Source organism: Haliotis asinina, chromosome 3 (genome assembly GCF_037392515.1).
Source record: "Haliotis asinina isolate JCU_RB_2024 chromosome 3, JCU_Hal_asi_v2, whole genome shotgun sequence".
NCBI lineage: Eukaryota > Metazoa > Mollusca > Gastropoda > Lepetellida > Haliotidae > Haliotis > Haliotis asinina.
This window is the reverse complement of record NC_090282.1, coordinates 7,548,747-7,568,946: the sequence shown is the minus strand read 5'-3', so window position 1 is coordinate 7,568,946 and position 20,200 is coordinate 7,548,747. Positions and strand designations below refer to the sequence as shown.

Here is a 20,200-nt window from a genome sequence, read left to right as displayed (position 1 = left end):
TATTAACACTAACATAGAAGTGATCAGTATATGGAAGATACCATGTATGAATGACAGTATTAACACTAACATAGAAGTGATCAGTATATGGAAGATACCATGTATGGATGACAGTATTAACACTAACATAGAAGTGATCAGTATATGGAAGATACCATGTATAAATGACAGTATTAACACTAACATAGAAGTGATCAGTATATGGAAGATACCATGTATGAATGACAGTATTAACACTAACATAGAAGTGATCAGTATATGGAAGATACCATGTATGGATGACAGTATTAACACTAACATAGAAGTGATCAGTATATGGAAGATACCATGTATGGATGACAGTATTAACACTAACATAGAAGTGATCAGTATATGGAAGATACCGTGTATAAATGACAGTATTAACACTAACATAGAAGTGATCAGTATATGGAAGATACCGTGTATGAATGACAGTATTAACACTAATATAGAAGTGATCAGTGTATGGAAGATACCATGTGTGAATGACAGTATTAACACTAACATAGAAGTGATCAGTATATGGAAGATACCGTGTATAAATGACAGTATTAACACTAACATAGAAGTGATCAGTATATGGAAGATACCGTGTATGAATGACAGTATTAACACTAATATAGAAGTGATCAGTATATGGAAGATACCATGTATAAATGACAGTATTAACACTAACATAGAAGTGATCAGTATATGGAAGATACCATGTATGAATGACAGTATTAACACTAACATAGAAGTGATCAGTATATGGAAGATACCGTGTATGAATGACAGTATTAACACTAACATAGAAGTGATCAGTATATGGAAGATACCGTGTATGAATGACAGTATTAACACTAATATAGAAGTGATCAGTATATGGAAGATACCATGTATGAATGACAGTATTAACACTAACATAGAAGTGATCAGTATATGGAAGATACCATGTATGAATGACAGTATTAACACTAACATAGAAGTGATCAGTATATGGAAGATACCATGTATGAATGACAGTATTAACACTAACATAGAAGTGATCAGTATATGGAAGATACCATGTATGAATGACAGTATTAACACTAACATACAAGTGATCAGTATATGGAAGATACCATGTATGAATGACAGTATTAACACTAACATAGAAGTGATCAGTATATGGAAGATACCATGTGTGAATGACAGTATTAACACTAACATAGAAGTGATCAGTATATGGAAGATACCGTGTATAAATGACAGTATTAACACTAATATAGAAGTGATCAGTATATGGAAGATACCATGTGTGAATGACAGTATTAACACTAACATAGAAGTGATCAGTATATGGAAGATACCGTGTATGAATGACAGTATTAACACTAACATAGAAGTGATCAGTATATGGAAGATACCGTGTATGAATGACAGTATTAACACTAATATAGAAGTGATCAGTATATGGAAGATACCATGTATGAATGACAGTATTAACACTAACATAGAAGTGATCAGTATATGGAAGATACCATGTATAAATGACAGTATTAACACTAACATAGAAGTGATCAGTATATGGAAGATACCATGTATGAATGACAGTATTAACACTAACATAGAAGTGATCAGTATATGGAAGATACCATGTATGAATGACAGTATTAACACTAACATAGAAGTGATCAGTATATGGAAGATACCGTGTATAAATGACAGTATTAACACTAACATAGAAGTGATCAGTATATGGAAGATACCATGTGTGAATGACAGTATTAACACTAATATAGAAGTGATCAGTATATGGAAGATACCGTGTATGAATGACAGTATTAACACTAACATAGAAGTGATCAGTATATGGAAGATACCATGTATGAATGACAGTATTAACACTAACATAGAAGTGATCAGTATATGGAAGATACCGTGTATAAATGACAGTATTAACACTAACATAGAAGTGATCAGTATATGGAAGATACCATGTGTGAATGACAGTATTAACACAAACATAGAAGTGATCAGTATATGGAAGATACCGTGTATAAATGACAGTATTAACACTAACATAGAAGTGATCAGTATATGGAAGATACCGTGTATGAATGACAGTATTAACACTAACATAGAAGTGATCAGTATATGGAAGATACCATGTGTGAATGACAGTATTAACACTAACATAGAAGTGATCAGTATATGGAAGATACCATGTATGAATGACAGTATTAACACTAACATAGAAGTGATCAGTATATGGAAGATACCGTGTATAAATGACAGTATTAACACTAACATAGAAGTGATCAGTATATGGAAGATACCATGTGTGAATGACAGTATTAACACTAACATAGAAGTGATCAGTATATGGAAGATACCGTGTATAAATGACAGTATTAACACTAACATAGAAGTGATCAGTATATGGAAGATACCATGTGTGAATGACAGTATTAACACTAACATAGAAGTGATCAGTATATGGAAGATACCGTGTATAAATGACAGTATTAACACTAACATAGAAGTGATCAGTATATGGAAGATACCGTGTATAAATGACAGTATTAACACTAACATAGAAGTGATCAGTATATGGAAGATACCATGTGTGAATGACAGTATTAACACTAACATAGAAGTGATCAGTATATGGAAGATACCATGTATGAATGACAGTATTAACACTAACATAGAAGTGATCAGTATATGGAAGATACCGTGTATAAATGACAGTATTAACACTAACATAGAAGTGATCAGTATATGGAAGATACCATGTGTGAATGACAGTATTAACACAAACATAGAAGTGATCAGTATATGGAAGATACCATGTATGAATGACAGTATTAACACGAACATAGAAGTGATCAGTATATGGAAGATACCATGTATGAATGACAGTATTAACACTAACATAGAAGTGATCAGTATATGGAAGATACCATGTATGAATGACAGTATTAACACTAACATAGAAGTGATCAGTATATGGAAGATACCATGTGTGAATGACAGTATTAACACTAACATAGAAGTGATCAGTATATGGAAGATACCGTGTATGAATGACAGTATTAACACTAACATAGAAGTGATCAGTATATGGAAGATACCATGTATAAATGACAGTATTAACACTAACATAGAAGTGATCAGTATATGGAAGATACCATGTATGAATGACAGTATTAACACTAACATAGAAGTGATCAGTATATGGAAGATACCATGTATAAATGACAGTATTAACACTAACATAGAAGTGATCAGTATATGGAAGATACCATGTATGAATGACAGTATTAACACTAACATAGAAGTGATCAGTATATGGAAGATACCGTGTATAAATGACAGTATTAACACTAACATAGAAGTGATCAGTATATGGAAGATACCATGTATGAATGACAGTATTAACACTAACATAGAAGTGATCAGTATATGGAAGATACCGTGTATAAATGACAGTATTAACACTAACATAGAAGTGATCAGTATATGGAAGATACCATGTATGAATGACAGTATTAACACTAACATAGAAGTGATCAGTATATGGAAGATACCGTGTATAAATGACAGTATTAACACTAACATAGAAGTGATCAGTATATGGAAGATACCATGTGTGAATGACAGTATTAACACAAACATAGAAGTGATCAGTATATGGAAGATACCATGTATGAATGACAGTATTAACACGAACATAGAAGTGATCAGTATATGGAAGATACCATGTATGAATGACAGTATTAACACTAACATAGAAGTGATCAGTATATGGAAGATACCATGTATGAATGACAGTATTAACACTAACATAGAAGTGATCAGTATATGGAAGATACCATGTGTGAATGACAGTATTAACACTAACATAGAAGTGATCAGTATATGGAAGATACCGTGTATGAATGACAGTATTAACACTAACATAGAAGTGATCAGTATATGGAAGATACCATGTATAAATGACAGTATTAACACTAACATAGAAGTGATCAGTATATGGAAGATACCATGTATGAATGACAGTATTAACACTAACATAGAAGTGATCAGTATATGGAAGATACCATGTATAAATGACAGTATTAACACTAACATAGAAGTGATCAGTATATGGAAGATACCATGTATGAATGACAGTATTAACACTAACATAGAAGTGATCAGTATATGGAAGATACCATGTGTGAATGACAGTATTAACACTAACATAGAAGTGATCAGTATATGGAAGATACCGTGTATGAATGACAGTATTAACACTAACATAGAAGTGATCAGTATATGGAAGATACCATGTATAAATGACAGTATTAACACTAACATAGAAGTGATCAGTATATGGAAGATACCATGTATGAATGACAGTATTAACACTAACATAGAAGTGATCAGTATATGGAAGATACCATGTATAAATGACAGTATTAACACTAACATAGAAGTGATCAGTATATGGAAGATACCGTGTATGAATGACAGTATTAACACTAACATAGAAGTGATCAGTATATGGAAGATACCATGTATAAATGACAGTATTAACACTAACATAGAAGTGATCAGTATATGGAAGATACCATGTATAAATGACAGTATTAACACTAACATAGAAGTGATCAGTATATGGAAGATACCATGTATGAATGACAGTATTAACACTAACATAGAAGTGATCAGTATATGGAAGATACCATGTATAAATGACAGTATTAACACTAACATAGAAGTGATCAGTATATGGAAGATACCATGTATAAATGACAGTATTAACACTAACATAGAAGTGATCAGTATATGGAAGATACCATGTATGAATGACAGTATTAACACTAACATAGAAGTGATCAGCATATGGAAGATACCGTGTATGAATGACAGTATTAACACTAACATAGAAGTGATCAGTATATGGAAGATACCATGTATGAATGACAGTATTAACACTAACATAGAAGTGATCAGTATATGGAAGATACCGTGTATGAATGACAGTATTAACACTAACATAGAAGTGATCAGTATATGGAAGATACCGTGTATGAATGACAGTATTAACACGAACATAGAAGTGATCAGTATATGGAAGATACCATGTATAAATGACAGTATTAACACTAACATAGAAGTGATCAGTATATGGAAGATACCGTGTATGAATGACAGTATTAACACTAACATAGAAGTGATCAGTATATGGAAGATACCATGTATAAATGACAGTATTAACACTAATATAGAAGTGATCAGTATATGGAAGATACCATGTATAAATGACAGTATTAACACTAACATAGAAGTGATCAGTATATGGAAGATACCGTGTATGAATGACAGTATTAACACTAACATAGAAGTGATCAGTATATGGAAGATACCATGTATGAATGACAGTATTAACACTAACATAGAAGTGATCAGTATATGGAAGATACCATGTATAAATGACAGTATTAACACGAACATAGAAGTGATCAGTATATGGAAGATACCATGTATGAATGACAGTATTAACACTAACATAGAAGTGATCAGTATATGGAAGATACCATGTGTGAATGACAGTATTAACACTAACATAGAAGTGATCAGTATATGGAAGATACCATGTGTGAATGACAGTATTAACACTAACATAGAAGTGATCAGTATATGGAAGATACCATGTATGAATGACAGTATTAACACTAACATAGAAGTGATCAGTATATGGAAGATACCATGTATAAATGACAGTATTAACACTAACATACAAGTGATCAGTATATGGAAGATACCATGTGTGAATGACAGTATTAACACTAACATAGAAGTGATCAGTATATGGAAGATACCATGTATAAATGACAGTATTGACACTAACATAGAAGTGATCAGTATATGGAAGATACCATGTGTGAATGACAGTATTAACACTAACATAGAAGTGATCAGTATATGGAAGATACCATGTGTGAATGACAGTATTAACACTAACATAGAAGTGATCAGTATATGGAAGATACCATGTATAAATGACAGTATTAACACTAACATAGAAGTGATCAGTATATGGAAGATACCATGTGTGAATGACAGTATTAACACTAACATAGAAGTGATCAGCATATGGAAGATACCATGTATGAATGACAGTATTAACACTAACATAGAAGTGATCAGTATATGGAAGATACCATGTATGAATGACAGTATTAACACGAACATAGAAGTGATCAGCATATGGAAGATACCATGTATGAATGACAGTCGGCACTGTGGCTGCCTGTTGTTCACTGCCTCCCTTCTGATGCCAGCCGTCAGGTAAACATCCATGCCTTATGTTGCAGTGCAAGACAGCAACCCATCACTGTCTGTAGTGAGGAAGTTTGTCCATCTCCTTGATGCCAGTGACAATGACTATGCCGAGGAACTGGGTAGGTGTTCATGTTCATTGCTTCCTTTCTTTATGTGCAGATGTGTAATACAATGAAACCTTTAATAGCTGTGCATGTATTACTGTCTGGGTATAGAGTCCAGATCGGACAACATGCCTCTTGGCATTAGTGAAGAGGACAAAACATGAACATAATATTTCATCAAGAATTCTCCAATTCTACAGGTTTGTTAGAATTAGTAACAGGGCTCCAAGGCTTTTTGTAACAGTAGATAACCAAGCCTAAGGCTTGTTGCAAGAGTAGATAACCAGCTCAAGACTGGTTGCAAGAATAGATAACCAGGTCCAAGACTTGTTACGAGAGTAGATAACCAGCTCAAGACTTGTTGCAACAGTAGAAAACCAGTCCCAAAGCTTGTTGCAAGGGTAGATAACCAGCTCAAGACTTGTTGCAAGAGTAGATAACCAGGCCCAAGGCTTGTTGCAATAGTAGATAACGAAGTCTCGGTGGAATAGTGGATACTATGCGATACATCTGTTCAGAATACCAGGTACACACTGTTTATAATGATTACCAACATGCAGATGGTAGTCCAGAGTCTGTTGTGAAACCATCTTCACAAGAAGCAGTATTTACCAATGCCTATTCTGAGTTGGCATGTTTCTGCCTTCAGTTCCTTTCGCTCATGCCAATATGTTCTGGTATCGTTGTTCTTGTGTGTGTCTGCCTAGTGTTGCATGACCAGACTTTAAGATGTCTACTGACACCGAAAGTAAGTGAAGTTAATGGTCTATCTTGTTTAATGTGCGGCTTTGGACAGAAAATGAAGGTTAGTAGTAGATCAAGGCTGTGAAGTAGCTTTGTCTTGATATTTTTTTTGTTCAATATTTGTAAAGCATATGGAGTTGCTGTAGGTTTTGTTTTACATTGCTGGCTGGGTTTTTTAATTTATGTAATTTTACATACTTTTCTTAATAGGACAGAGTTTTGACAGTTCTAAAATTCCTACTTTTTATCTCAGATAACTATTTGAGGTTATTTTTGTCTTTGTTTTTCTGAAGTTTGTCAATAGTGTTCACCAAGTGTTTAAGCGTACATGGAAGGTTTGTCCATTGTCCCCCACTCAGGTTTTTTACAGATCTGGATCTTTTTAATTGTGGGTGTGGGGTGTGGGGTGTGTTGTTTTCCCAAACCTTTATTAAAGAAACAAGCAATAGGTTTCGTGACTAATAACAGCATTAGAGCCATCATCGATGAATCACACCGACCATCTTTTAAACATGTTTTCTTTATGCATGACATTTTTTTCACTAAGAGAATTCTTTAAAAAAACGACTGAAACCCCCACTTTCTCTGAAAGATACTTCAAAACCTGGTGTCAGCTTCTTTATATTTTTATCAACCTGTATTTTTATTGGAAAATGATGCTGGCATGTTAATTCTGACAGAACATGTTTGTGTAGTTATTTCTGATATTTAAAGAATATATTAAGTGAGCTACAGTGTCATGGTGCTAGTAATGTTTGATTAATTTTCTTTAAGTGGCCCAAATGTCCCACTTCTATATCTTTCGTCCATATTAATTAATTTGATCTTTGTTTTCACTTTGTTTCATTTGTCACGAAGAGGCAAACTGTATTATCTTCTGTGTGAAGTAGATATAGATAGATGATCACAGTGCATGGAACAACTGACCAACCCTCCACCCCAACTGTATCAGTTCATGCCCTTGGAGGTAGCAGTGCATGGTGTATCTTGGGCACATCGTCAAGCATGTCTGTTTGTGGAACATCAATTCTAGTTTGTATAAACTATGTTTCTACATTACCTGTGAATTCAGATGACCAATGAGCATCCAGATTATATAAAACAAATAATGTTTCTTACTAGTCCTTTGCGGTACAGCTGTGTCGATGGCCTAATATAGATTCTCCTTGTAGACTTAAAGGTGGGTTGTTCAATCCTCCAGCTGTCTCTAATAAGAATGAAGACAATAAGCCTTTTAGAAAGAGGTGAAATGCACCATATATGTTATATTTAGGGTTATATTTTCTCAGAGTACTAACCCATCCATATGGGCAGCATGTTTTCACAGGTGATAGAGGAATGTAGTCGCACAAACCCAGGAAATATTACCATTGTCTGAAGCAGTGCTAGTGTACTCATTATTTCATGTGTTTGTTCGCCTCGGCTACAGAGTTACAGAAGCTGCGTCAACAAGTTGTATCCGAGATCAGATCCAACCAACAGCTGGAGCATGACTTGGACCAGATGGACATCAAGATTGGTCTGCTCATCAAAAATAGGATCACATTGCAGGCAGGTCTTGTTGGTAGTGGAAGTAGGGGCCGGGGATGTCCTTGCCAAGTGAATCATAAAACATCTCTAAATTCTGTTTACACATCAGTAACTTTAATGTTCATTTTGGAGAAGTGACGTGAAAGAAACACTTTCATCATTCTAAATTAGACTTTCTATATTTCTACAGGATGTTGTTAAACAAAACAGGAAGTTGAACATCTCTTCTGAGTCATACATGAAAGGTTTGAAGGCACTTAGCAAGGAGAGCCATGAGCGCCTGGAGGCGTACCAGCATTTGTTCTACCTGCTGCAGACCAACCCAACATACCTTGCCAAGCTAATCTTTGAGATGCCTCAGAGTCGCACTACCAAGTTCATGGAAGCTGTCATCTTTTCACTGTTTAACTACGGGTCGAATCAGAGAGAGGAATACCTTCTCCTGAAACTGTTCAAGACAGCGCTTGAAGAAGAAATAGCGTGAGTAGAGTATTGATGTTATGTATTTTTAACTTGTTTAATAATATTTTGTGATTTAGTATTGTCATTGAAATACTTGAAGGAATGCCATCTATGTGACGTTAAATCTTAGCTCACTTAGCATTTACTGTTTAGAATAATTGCTTTAAAGGGTCACACTTTTTTTATCAGCTTTTCATCAAGATATACAAAATATTAGGCATTCTGTCTTCTGTGATTGATACCACATTCCTAGAGTTTTTATCCTCTTGTAGAGTTAGAAGGGAGATAACTCATCCAGGCTTGTTCACAGTGCATTTTATCACTTCTTGTCACCACCATGCACACTACCTACTGCCTTCACACATTTACCTGACAATTTGGCAGGTGGCTTGATATACTGAACATTTTCTAAAGAAAATACCATAATTGAATTATGAAGCATTTGCTGCAGGAAACCCCCTGACCCTCTTTTTAGACCTTTTTAGTCTGTGAGTAGTCTTTATGAGGAGACACCCAACAAATGCTGAAAGTGTATGTGGCAACCCATTTTTACTTGCGAATGAAATGATAGTAATTGAATTGCTACATACAAATTGCTATGGAATTGTTTTTTCGCTAGTCACAAGTCATTCCTTGTATCAAGGTGGATGTGAATAGAAACTTGATTTTAGGTATGGTGGTGAGAGCTTGTGCATGTAAGTAGTAATGGTCTCCTAATAACGTGTGTGAGTGACCAATGTCGTTCTTTTGTAGGTTCCTGTTAGGTGGTTCTAAGTAAGTCTTGGTCTAACTCCCCATATAGTCGGCCTCTGTACTCCGCAGTAGTTCACGCTAAGCACAGTGTTATGGCACTATGCTTCGTGGTGGTTACGTTCCTTAATTCTTGTATTATACAAACCTGTTTAATATAATCTGATCATTAATATTTCTATTCATGATCTTTTTGTGTACTTTTTCCCTTTTAAATGTCAAAGGTAATAATCAATTTATCAATTCCTTGAATTTGCTAAATTTTCTTGTACAGAGCATCAGATTGCCTAAGGGTTGAAAACATATGTCCAGTTTAAAAACCTGATGGGTCTCCCGCTCTCATATTTTTCACATGGACTGCGTTTCCCTCTTGACCTGATTTCAGAATCATTTGGAGCTCTGATAAAGGAAATTTAGAAATGAAAATGCAAGTTTAAACGTTCAGGGACTTACAAGAGTAACTATTGCCATTCTGATGTTTTACATTTAGTTGCAGGAAAGACTAATCTCTGAGCTTGTTTTTCTGCTGACAGCTACTCCGGGGGTTGAGAGCTAATAAGATGTATTGTTACACTGTACTCACACAACTTGAGACAGCTGATTCCAAATCGTGAAAATTTTCAATTGTATTCCATTTCACACATGATGTATATGTGATGAAATGTCATCCATCACATGCACCAGTGTGCTTGTTTTGGACTTGAAAGTTGTGTGTTTTAGCAGTACTGTCTCTCTGAGGTGTTTGGGTACGTAACTCCTTATTACAATGTTTATGATCATAAATACATGTATATACTCTTCAAGGTGAAAAGGCTTCACTGAATTTCAGATTGAGATATTTCTGTGCAAATATTTGGTGGAATAAATGACATACAGGCTCCAGATAATTTTTCAAAGTCAGGAGTACATACTCCTAATTTTTTTAATACAGGAGTACTGAAAAATCTTAAGAGTGTATTTAGAATACTGAATGGAATTTAATGGAGAACCATTAATCTTGTGTTTCATTTTGTTTCATATATGCACCACAACATTGCTACTCTATTGTAAACAGGTCAACATACAATAAAACGATACTTTTATCAGATAAATATATGCATAAATGACCATACACCTTTGCTGTGGTGGGTATCTCCTACATTTTGTAAATAATTTCTACCATATTGTGCATATTATTTATCTGTACATATGCCAATGCTGCCCTTATCTGGAGCCCTGCATATATGTCCACTAACCGGCCAACTTGTCTTGTCACCGTGAGTACACAGCATTGAGCCCGTTAATGACAGGGTTAGTGTAGTGTGATACATGATGCATCCCGGGGCTCCTATCCTCCTTGAAGAGTGTATATAGTGCATACTAACCAACTGCCTAGATATATGCTGGGGTTGGATGTTTGAAATATCCAGGGATGAGATTTTATGGCAAAGAGGTCATGTAAATATATGCAGTGTTCATTTGTCTGATGACTTGGTATGACATAATGCACTCTTGACCACTGTTCAGAGGTAGTCCTCTGGGAATGTGCCACTATGTCTGGCTGAAAACAGTCTCGTGTGAAACTGATGTGGGCTCTGTTCGTAAAGTGTTTGTAATGACTGTACTAAGTCCTAGACTTTAATATAATATGCATAAAATATTATAGCCTTATAGCTGCTTTCTGAAACAGGAACCTTTCTTTTTTATAGAGATCATCCTTGTGGTACAAATATGCATTTTCTGCTGCTGAAAATGTCTTGTGACATTTGTATCAATGTTTTAATAAAAAAGTGTACAATAAACAAAGAGTCGGTTTCTATTCATTGTGTGGCCCCCTCACCATGTGGAATCTGCCACGCATTCGCAGCCATCTAGGTAAGCATCCAAGCCTGTATCATCATTCCTTCTACTGTCACTCTCACCGTTCACACGTGTTGATAGTGCTCTTGGTGATTTATTTCTTTGATGAATTTCAGTGTCCTCAGCTACTGTATGTATGGTTTTATTTGTTCTTAGGGAACATTATATTGCCTTTGGGGTCTGTTGCGTCTCATTTAATGTGACTTTGTATGACAATTATGCACACGTGTTGCAATTCCGTGGTGGGAAGTTTAGCATGCCCTGTGTTGAAATATTGGGTAAAAGTACCAATTATTTCATGTCTTGTGCAGGTTATTCAGGTAATGTTCAATGTATTGTACTTGTATGTTAACTGTTAGCTACATGCTTGCGTGTTTGCTTTGCGTGTTTACGTTGTGTTCTGCTTGCAAGCAGAATATACCATCGCAGAATAAGCATGACGAGTGCTTGTGTTGCTAAGAAAAAGCTGGCAACAATGCTGATATTTGCAATTGATGTCTGGGTTTCTCCCCTCCAAACAGATGGGCGGTGGATTTCTCGTCCATGAGTTGGTTGGAGGTTTCCATCAGGAGTTCCTCACCCATTCTGGATGGGGTACTGAGAGTCAGGGGACTGGAATGCTGGGCTCGGCTCGATACATAGAAACATTTGGCTTCAAGTACAGACACCTCTGCTAGCCCAACGAGGGAGAGTTCCCTCCCAGTCCCTCTCAGTGCTGGTACAGGGTCTGTTGAATATTAGTGAGGTTGCGGTACCTGTGCCACCCTGCCCCATGTTAGTGAAAGAGACGGTTTCCATCCTTGCTTCCTCCTATGTCTCGGGATAGGGTTCGGGCTTTCTGTGGGATACCGGAGCGGAAGGTTCTTTAGGCTCTTGTCTCCCTGTTGTGTCTGTGGCTCAGCCTCGTGACAGGGCAGGGTTCGGCTCCTCTTCACGGGGAGACTGGGATTCTGACTAGGGCACTTGTGCCGAGGGTGCTTTCCGTTTTTCCTTGGCTCTAGGGGAGGTTCATCAACATATTGCTCAATGTATAAACCAAGCCAACATCTTGCCTGCCATTTTCTCCGAGGAAACCCTCTCAGGCACAGCTTCATGGTACAGGATGTGATTTGGTGGGGGGGTCTGCTCCGACTCCCTGTTAGACGTGTCGGCTGTTCAGGCTGTCTCACCTCAAACCTATGCATCCCTCTCGTGCTGGGGGTTATGTTCTGGGCAGGTAATGATGATGGTCCAAAGCCAGAACCAATCGTCACATCAATGTCTAAGAACTTACAGCTGTGTGGTTGGTTTTCGAGTGCTTCCTGTGCGGGACCAGGTAGTTCATCTTCAGTTGCAGAATCAACTACGACATATATTCTGAAGCAAGGCTGCACAGTGTCGCGAGTGCTCTTTTGGGAGACATGGGAGTTTCTCCTCTGGTGCGATCTGTACGACTGTAGGTGATTCCAGTTTATCTACCAGATCTGGAGATCGTACGAGGAGACTCTTTCTCTCACCAAATCCTGGACCTGCATGAGTGGATGCTCGTTTGGCAGATATTCGGTGTTATCTCCCAGGTGTGCGGATTGTTCCTGTCGTCCGGCGGGATGAATTATATACCTGTGCTCTGCTTTCGAATACCGAACCAGAGGGCACTAGCCTCCGATGCCTTCCTGCTGGATTGGACGGGCAAGGTTCTGTGGGCATTCCCGCCACTACCTCTCATTCCCCATGTCCTCTGCCCAGCTGTCCACCCAGCCAGCTCAGCTACTTGTGGTTCTGGCACTGCATTGGCCGTCACAAAGCTGGTTTTCAGTAATTCTCAGGTTTCTGGCTCAGCCTCCTGTTATGTTTCCTTTGCTACCGGACATTCTCACTCAACGGCGTGCTACACACCCATGAAAGGCTAAAGACTCACTCGGTCAGTGTCAGTGGCCAGTTCAAAGGTTTTTGCATCAGCACTGCCCACTGAAGAGCTCATTGCTGTTTGGAGCCAGTCTAGCACTTTGATTCGGCACTCTCAGCTTGATACACATTTCCATGATTGAGCACGTTTTGGCCGATCTGTTCTGTTCAGTGGACAGCATCCTGCAAGCCTGGCCGAGGTAGTCATGGTTATCTGGACAGAGGACACTGTTTTCAATTGCATACAATTGATATATCCGTTGTTGACATATCCCACTTCTTTCGGTATGAGTTTATGTTGGTTCTGAGTTGGGTTAATGCATATATGGTCTGAGTTAATGCATATATGTACCCCAAGGACGATCTCTGAAAAAGAATTTGACAAACCTGTATAGGTTTCCAGTTCTTTGAAGAGAATTGCCCTTGGGATAGGGACACCTACCTTCCTGCATTCCAGTTCTTTGAAGAGAATTGCCCTTGGGATAGGGACACCTACCTTCCTGCAATTCTGTTTAGTGATTTATTCAGCAGAATACATGATGATATGGGCTTGGATGCTTACCTGGTTGGATAAATGTGACAAGACATTTTCAGCAGCAGAAAATGCACATATGTACCTCAAGGTTGATTCTCTTCAAAGAATTGGAAACCTCTACAGGTCTGTTTAAATTATCCCTGTCAGTAATTTCCAACATGGCTTGAAGTACATGTAATTTCATAAAAATTCTGTTTGGAAAATTATGAGATATGTTTGACATGTTCATGAATGAACCATAAATATGAGATACAGACAATACCTGGTGAACATATTACATATTCCTACTGCTACCTCATTCCTCCCCACATGAATTCTCATCCCTGTTGTTTACAAGATGCTGTTTACATTTCAGCCGTCACTTTTTTCAAAGTTCTCCCAGTTAGCTAGTGTTAATCATGCTAATGTAATTTCTCTTCTCTCTCTGCCTCCCCAGGCGAATGTAAGTATGGACGTCGGTGTATGGGTGATGTCGTGTACCCGATATTATGTCAGTGTTGTCGCCACCATCATTATCATGACATCATCATTGAGAAGGGCCTGCATTCCATACTGGATTCATACTCTCGACAGACACCTGGTGTATCTAAACTGTAGATGCACATCCAAGTGTTCTATAGTAGCTGCTACATGAACATATTAAATAACATAGGTCCCTAGAACATCAATGGTGTAAAATCTAGGATTCAGGGTAGCATTGTACAAATCAACCTACAACCTACAACTGTTCATGTGGACTTACCCAAGATTGCTTTGTATAACAGCACCTTTTCCTATTCTAATACAGGAAATTATTTATTTGTTTTTGATAACCCAAAGAGCGGCTCTTCTGACCCTTTGATTCTGCTGTATCACTTTATATTTCCGTACTAGTTCAGCTCATTATTTTTTTTCAAATTATTGTTGTTTTTTACCAAAGTGTGGAAGAAGTTGAAAACCGATGGAGTAGGAAACAGGATGTATGAAACAAAGGTCTGTCCAGCGTATGAGTCCATGTTCCCTTGTAGTCTGACGCATGTGTCGTGTGTAGATGTTGTACACTACATCCATGTGGGACAGGTCAGCGTGTCTGTGTCACGCCGTGTTTACTACTCCGTACAGTGTACCCACTATCATCAGTACTTCCCAATGTTTGGATGACACTGTGTGGAGCTGTCAGTAAATGTTACAAGCAGTGTGTATGATGTTCCCTCCTTCAAGTACATCCAGGTGTAGTTGGTATGTGCTTTTAACCCGACAACACCTCTTTCCTGGAAATGCGTTCGAAAATATGCCTGAAAGTCCTGATTTTTCATATAGGAATCTTTTTGATGCATATTGGTGAGAGAGAATGTCATTGTGTTAGGCTTTGTGATCGCTAATAGTGTGAATATTCTGCTTGTAATACTTGATGATGCCTCCATATGGTTCCCCAGACAGGATATGGTATATAGGGCTGGCCTATCTAGCTGTCTATTATCTGGCTTACTTCTGTACCAAACTGGCACCACATGCAGAAACATACAGTCATTCTTTGATTCTCTTGTAGTCTCACATGCAGTACCATACCTGTTGGTCAGTAGAAGGGAGTAGTAGAGTACTTGAGGAAACAGAAACTTGCTTTCATCTTGATATTTTGTCACTTTGTTATTTGTAATACATTTGCTGTTTTGCTCTCTCTTTTTCCATATTTTTTGCACTGGGTTGTGAATCTGCCACAGAGATAATCACTTGTAGTTTGCAAGACATTTGTTTGTTTATAGACAAGATTATCATTTTGGGAAAACTGGTGATTGGTACCATATTAATGTAGGAAATATTTATTAAATGGAAATATTTTTTTTATATTTTTATTATTATTCTGTTCTGTTTTGTCTTCTACCTTCTCATATTTTATTGACATAATGTATGAAAGATTCGTGTGGCAAACATGGTAGCCTTGTGACAGAAAGTCTGCACTGCATGTTCAGATGTGCCTTCAACCAGTAGTATGATTGAAATCATGAAACAGAACATTACAGTAATAACTAGAGTAGAACTAAGCTGGCCTACGTATGTATTAAATATGTATTTAAGTGACATTTGCTGCATCATGCACAGCCTGGTCATGTTAGTCTGTGATATAGGCGTCTTCCATGACATGCCCTGTAGCTGTAGATACCTTGTCTGCATCATGGCTCCTACTGCCTCCATTACAAACACACCTGACTGCATGACATTAGCCAGCAGACTGAGAGGTTCCTTCTTCCCATCTACAGTAATAGATGAATGATTAGTGCAGTTCACTCTCCATTGCATGGTATTTCTCAATAGAGGCAAATAATGAGTGCATGGGAAAAGTTATATGAAATGTGCATGCCACATAGAGTTTTATTACCGACAGAGGACAGTATTAAGACCAAGAGATAGCATTTAGTGAAAGAGTTTTTATTATGAGTGTTCTCGCAGCTCTGTTTCGTTATTTTGTTTGGAAGTCATTATCTCACATTCATCTCCTCACATTCATCAGTCATTTGTGTGTTCAATCTCACAGATCCCTGACACTAATTATCAATGTGCTGTGTGACTTAATACCTGGTTATCATCTCACTCTACACAAATACCAACTGGATGACTGCAGAGAGTGTTGTAATACACATACAGTTAAGATAATTCTTACAATAAAGATTAACAATCTACCTACAGGTTTCATGAAAGTAAGAACAATTTCATATGAATTACTCTAAAGACAGTAATGTTCCAACACACTGCTTGTCTCTCTGTAGATCTCTGTCTTATTGCTGTTGAACTCAATCTCCTTCACACTGTCTCCTGGGATAGCTGTCTCTTTGACATGCCATGTTGATAGGTTGATCAGATGATAGAGATCAGTTGATAGATCATTACTCTCAACAGTATGATACCATGTGTGGACACTGTAAATAATACTGGACTGAATGCTTTGTTACAGTTCTAAGGTGGACAAGATGACGGACATTGTGACTGGCAACCCACTTGTTGTCAAGATGATTGTGGGTTTCAACAGGTATGTGAAACTGTTGCAGTAATGAATAATTCAGCTTAAACTGACAAAAAAACCCAGATATTGTAACGATACTGATGATGACATGGAACAAACAGTAGGTGTATCAGTGTTCTGGTAGTATACATGTGTCGATTCCCCCAAATACAAGCTTCATCAGTTCAGGATGCTAGTGACGTATTCATGGACTGTTTTGCCAGGAACCAGCGGGGTCAGAATGCTCTGCGGGAGATGCTGAACCCCCTCATCACTGGGGTTGTGGAAGATAGAAACCTCCGTATCAACACCAACCCCATCGAGGTGTACAAGGCCTGGGTGAACCAGACAGAGTCCGAGACTGGCAAGGCCACGTGAGTTCAGCAGGAAGCCTGCTTTTGTCGATTAATGTTTTCCTGGCAGTGTCCAGAGTTTTTCATCATAATATCTATGACAGATGTTTGAGTTTTACAGAAAAATGTCTCCCTGTTGTCTTTTTTTTTTTTTTTTTGATAAAGTTTGGTTTTGAAAATAATAAAAAAAATGTTTATTTGTGGGTGGTGTGGAAAGATGCATGAAAATAATATACATTTGAGTTTTATTTCCTTCCTATAAATGCGCCAGTGTAATAATAATTCAGAAACACAATTGATGTCCAAGTAACAGCATCGAGTAACAAGAGTGATATATGTTATGTGTATTAGGGGCCTCCCATATGATGTGTCCACTGAACAAGCTCTGAAACACCCAGAGGTGCAGCAACAGATTCAGGAGTCCATCAAACGGCTGCAGGATGTCTCTGATCGCTTCCTTAACAAGATCCTCACCTCACTGGACAAGATTCCGTAATGACATACAGAATATTTTGATAATATATTTCCATAAATGATTGTTATCACTTCCATTATTCCCTTGTCTTTGGTATCTGATCAGATGTTTTGTACTTGGGGCTGAGATCCCATGATTTATCAATCATTTCCACCAATACCATATAACAGATTTCCTTTCATTATTTATGTCGTTGCATTATTTATATACAGTACAGTTGTATTTGTGTTTGTAGTGCATGATCCCATGTTGAGATAACATGGTTATTGAGACACACTTCTTGCTTCAGATACGGGATGCGCTACATGGCCAGGGTGATGATGGATGCTCTTACAAAGAAGTTCCCGGATGCCCCTGAGAAGGATGTACTGAAGGTACAGTTAAGCATGAAATCATTAAAACACAGCAGCATAAAGTTCGAAATGGATACAAGATTGGGGATAGGGGATTCGAATCCCGAATCTGAATATTTTTTTCAGATTCAGGATTCGAATATCGAATGTGAATACAGTCATTCCTCTCAATAATGCGCTTCGCGATACCGCAGATTCAGTTAAACAGCGGGGTAATCCATGGCTCCCATAAAAAGGTTGTACTGCGATCACACCCCTTCACAAAATCGAAAATAGCTCATCAACAAATTCGCTGCTGCGCTCTTATAACTCACAGTGCTTATTGTACATATCCATTGTGTTTCACATGCTTAAAACATGCAGGGTTTTCTCAATAAAAATTGTACCAACATTGTAGCAGTAACTTATGAAAGACAAGACATGCTATCAGTCGAGTTACTTACAATGTTCGCTGTGATGCAACACACACCGCGCTTTAAGACACAGTCATCCCAGGATGTAAGGGGTCAGAAACCACATTTTATTTGATTAAATTCATTCGCAATTTTATTTATTAAAACTGTTGACAGAAACAACGGAAACACCATGAGAGCATTACCTCATTCCATACGCGTACAACTTCCTCTTATCTCATTCGTGAGGGTCCGTTTTTCGCGCCTACCCCGATAGCACCAATTTCACATTATTCTTAGCAGTCACCAACAGATTACAGTCTTGTAATCCATGGACTCCGAGACTCGCGTTATTGACTCATTGAAGTCAGTTTCAACAATTCAATGGGCAAAATTTTGTTTTTTTACTATCAAAGTTGCAAGTATCGCAGGAAGTCAGCGGTGACTTGTCAAACTGTCTCCTACGTAAATTGTATCAAGAAGGTAACGGAGTGTGTTCATTGTTATGTTAAATATGTTTGCAGAAAACTCGCATTATATACTAGCCAGATAGCTATGTAAAATAATCTGTTACAATAACAGCTTAGTATGTAAAATATTCTGATAATGGAATAGAAGTTCTGTGATGTAATATTATCGGATCGTTTTTACCTGAATCACCGGTACATTCGACCAAAACATATCTGCACAGCTGATCGCTATTTCCAGATTAGTTGAATAACAACAAAGACGTATATTCACGTGAATATACGTCTTTGATGACAGGTAGTGATTTTTTATTGCAAAGTTTCCCGTATATATATATATTTTCATTTTCAAAGTTTGTTTATTTTCACCTTCAACGTTACGATATATTTTTACTGGACCTAATTCACGAAACAGCAGTTTTGTTATGTCCTAGGAATATACGATCTAACTCGGCCTTTGTTCCACATTATGTAATAGGTACTATAACGTGGATGTCTAATAACGCGGGGAGTCATCCGTGGACCCCAAGACCCACGTTATGGCGAGGGATGACTGTAATTTTGTTGCAGATTTGGGATTCAATTCCTGAATTCAATTTCTATTCATATTCTGGATTTTTCTTTTCAAACACTGTCAATATACCCCTTCAGATGTACTAGGTGCTCCTTGTGAGCCTTGGTATCTATACAGCGAATGTACGGTTTTCCATATTTGATTGTTTTCGGCATTTCATTCGCATCCGTAATCTGAATTTTTGTTCACATTCAGGATTTTTCTTTTGCACATTCAGCATTTGGTGTGTGTGTGTGTGTGTGTGCGTGCGTGCATGTGTGCCAGCGTGTGTGCCAGCGTGCGTGCCAGCGTGCTTGTGTGTATGTATGTATTTCTTTTACACATTTCAGCGCCCTTGTAACTATGCTCTTTGCACCTTCATCTGTCAAACAATTCAATCCCCACGATGCTGTGCACCCTTCCCTGCTTGCAAGCGTCAACCCTCCATGACAATCGAAGAAAGA

General features: G+C 37.6%; 1 protein-coding gene across 2 annotated transcripts in view; it reads left to right on the top strand.

The window, feature by feature from the left end:
• LOC137277392 (ras GTPase-activating-like protein IQGAP1) overlaps positions 1 to 20,200 on the top strand; it is a 111,577-nt gene that overhangs the window by 75,122 nt on the left and 16,255 nt on the right. The window contains exons 25-32 of one of the 2 annotated variants that reach the window (XM_067809098.1): positions 6,351 to 6,437; positions 8,596 to 8,717; positions 8,887 to 9,176; positions 9,912 to 9,932; positions 17,096 to 17,170; positions 17,368 to 17,517; positions 17,848 to 17,988; positions 18,261 to 18,345. In XM_067809098.1, coding sequence (XP_067665199.1) covers positions 6,351 to 6,437; positions 8,596 to 8,717; positions 8,887 to 9,176; positions 9,912 to 9,932; positions 17,096 to 17,170; positions 17,368 to 17,517; positions 17,848 to 17,988; positions 18,261 to 18,345 — 971 coding nt within the window. The remainder of the gene's footprint in view (positions 1 to 6,350; positions 6,438 to 8,595; positions 8,718 to 8,886; positions 9,177 to 9,911; positions 9,933 to 17,095; positions 17,171 to 17,367; positions 17,518 to 17,847; positions 17,989 to 18,260; positions 18,346 to 20,200) is intronic. The other variant, XM_067809099.1, reaches the window with a different exon arrangement.